The sequence below is a fragment of the Pagrus pagrus genome, assembly GCF_965226575.1.
Source record: "Pagrus pagrus genome assembly, chromosome: 22".
In the NCBI taxonomy this organism is placed as follows: domain Eukaryota; kingdom Metazoa; phylum Chordata; class Actinopteri; order Spariformes; family Sparidae; genus Pagrus; species Pagrus pagrus.
In genome coordinates, this window is record NC_140204.1 from 18,696,557 (window position 1) to 18,699,373 (window position 2,817).

At 38.8% G+C, this 2,817-nt stretch overlaps 1 protein-coding gene across 1 annotated transcript; it reads left to right on the forward strand.

Moving 5' to 3' along the window:
• Positions 1 to 810: 810 nt before the first annotated feature.
• LOC311251301 (uncharacterized protein) lies at positions 811 to 2,448 on the forward strand (the record flags this gene model as incomplete). Its single annotated transcript, XM_084343676.1, has 5 exons — positions 811 to 866; positions 996 to 1,709; positions 1,958 to 2,083; positions 2,170 to 2,213; positions 2,329 to 2,448. The coding sequence occupies exons 1-5, from the start codon at positions 857 to 859 to the stop codon at positions 2,446 to 2,448; spliced, it is 1,014 nt and encodes a 337-aa protein (XP_084199802.1). The 5' UTR covers positions 811 to 856.
• Positions 2,449 to 2,817: the final 369 nt, after the last annotated feature.

Here is a 2,817-nt window from a genome sequence, read left to right on the forward strand (position 1 = left end):
GCCGACAGGTAGTCATATAACAGCTCCAGGTAACAGAAACTCACATATAAAATCACAAACCAAAAAACCAACAAAGCATCCAAGAGGAACTTGTGATGTTTGAGCATAAATAAAAACCAGGGGGCATCTGGTGGACAGAACAATAATAGCAGCGACTATGACTATGAATTTGGCTGAAGTCAGCTAGATCATTTCTAGCCTTTACCAGTTCACCTTTGACAGTACTGCAACTTAGAATCCAAGTCAAAACACATTTTAGTTTGAATAACAGGAAGTATCTTATTTTGAGTACCTTATCGTGGGGCCTTGATGATTGGAATTTTTATTGTGATGATCAAAGCATCATACGTTTTACATTTATTGGTAAATTTAAAAAAAGCCCCATAAATACATCACACAGTACAGTATGTTGTTTCACTGCACAATAGCTTGGAAAGAGAGTTGAGTATTAGCATATAATAATAGCTATGAATGAATGGCTTAAATCTTTGTTTTGGTACATGTTAAACATAATGACCATCAGTTTTTAACTAGACATTGATCTTGTTACTGCTTTGTTTTTACTGGATATGAAGTTTTCGGGGACATAAATTCAAATATGAGCCGTAATGTTCTTTAAATATCTCTAACCACCTGAACGTTTTTTCAAAACCCACAACTTAACACTATAGATGGCAGTGAGCATGTGACCGTGTTCCCTATATGGGACGTAGAGTGTCACTTTAGTCGGCCAATCAAATTCAGTCTTGTCTCTGAAGAGTAGAGAAACCATCAATATTCTTTCATTCAGCACAGCAGCTTGAACACGATGACATCTCCAGTGTTTGCTCTCTTTCTGCTCACATGTTTGTTCTTGATGAAAATGGGTAAGTTGCTCTTTGTGTCTTTAATCTGGTGTAGTGTACGCTCTCAAACAAATGTCTCTCATATATTTAACTGATTACCCAGATTTGTCACATACCATTACCTATTCATTTGTTTTGTCTTTTATTTAGTTTCAGTTCAGACGACTGATCTGAAATTCTCCTCATCTGATCGTCAGGAGAGAAGATTTGTATCTGTTGAAACTGGGGACAACTTGACTTTGCAATGTTTCTATAAAGCTGATGTTCCTCCGAGACTTCGCTGGTATAAACAAACTCTAAGACAGAAACCAAGGCTCATCTCTAATTACTACAAGTATGAGAAAGATGTGACTTTTTATGAAGAATTCAAGAACAATCCACGCTTCACACTGGATACAGAAAATGGAAAAAATCACTTGATGATCACAGATTTGAACATTTCTGACTCTGCCACTTACTACTGCATAAGTTTCTATGCAAACAAGTTAACATTTTTAGAGGACATTATCGTCAGTGTGAAGGGTTCAGGTTTGAACGTCCCAGCCTCGGTCCATCAGTCAGCTCCTGAGATCATCCAGCCAGGAGGCTCTGTGACTCTGAACTGTACAGTACACACTGGGACCTGTGATGGAGAACACAGTGTTTACTGGTTCAAACACTCTCAAGAATCTCATCCAGGACTCATTTACACCCATGGAGGCAGGAATGATCAGTGTGAGAGGAAAGACAACACACAAACACACACCTGTGTCTACAACTTGCCAATGAAGAGCCTGAATCTTGCTCATGCTGGGACCTACTACTGTGCTGTTGCCTCATGTGGACACATACTGTTTGGAGACGGGACCAAGCTGGACTTTGAGGGTGAGTAATTTATTTTTAGAAATTGCTAATCTGAGGAGTAGTAAAAATGCAGGGTTGTTTCCCCATGAGAGTGTTTTACTTATCCCAATAAAGGGTTTAATGATAGAGGATCATATGTTGTATGGACTGTAAATGTGTGGCTTTTGGCTGTATATATAAAAGGGATTTGTCTAGTCATATTACCTCCGTACCAACCCTTGGATAAAAACATACTGCAAGCTCTCTTTCTGATGTCTTACTCTCTACAGATAAGGCGGACTCTCCTGTCTTGGTGTATTTCTTGAGTGGAGCTTTGACATTCACCACCATACTGGTGGTTTTGCTGGCTTTCTCAGTGTACAAGATGAAGAAGAGAAACAGCTGCCAGCCTACAGGTAGCTGGAACTTTTATCTTTTTTGTTATCTGTCAGCTTCTCTTGTGTTTGGGATTAAAACAAGATTTTCTGTTTTTCACAACCAGAGTTTCGAGCAAGAGTCCCACCTTCCTCCACAGAAAATGCTGACGTGAGTTCAGTTTTGATTAACTGTTGAACAGCTATTTCTCCCCTTCTTATAGCACCATGATTAACTGTCTTGTGGAACCAAACTGTGATCTACTCTTTATATACTTTGTTACCAGGGTTACCAAGAAGCTGAAAACCTGCATTATGCTGCTTTAAGTGTTAACCAGGCCAAGAGAACAAGAAGACAGAGGAACAACACCGACAATGAATGTGTGTCCTCCAGTGTGAAGCTCTAGAACTGGACATGTTTCTTTTGCATTGCATGAGTAAAGTGTCAGTTTCTAAGAATCTCTTGGGGGCTTTCACGTAGGTTTAGATGTAGATCCTCTGACATCTCGTTGTAGATTTATTGTGATAAGGTTCGGTACTTTGTTTTTCTCACTAAAAGGGCAAATCTAAACTCTTAACATACCAGTACATTTAGAAGGACAGATTATTTTTTTAAGCTCCTCTTAGGCTATGAGCACCAACACAAATCAGTGATATATGTCTTTTATCTTTCATTATTTTTCATTTCCATATACATTTTGCATCATCAATGATCAAATAAATCTATGAATGAAACTTTTTGTTGTGTTCAATCCCTGGAACGGGGCGTCACACCC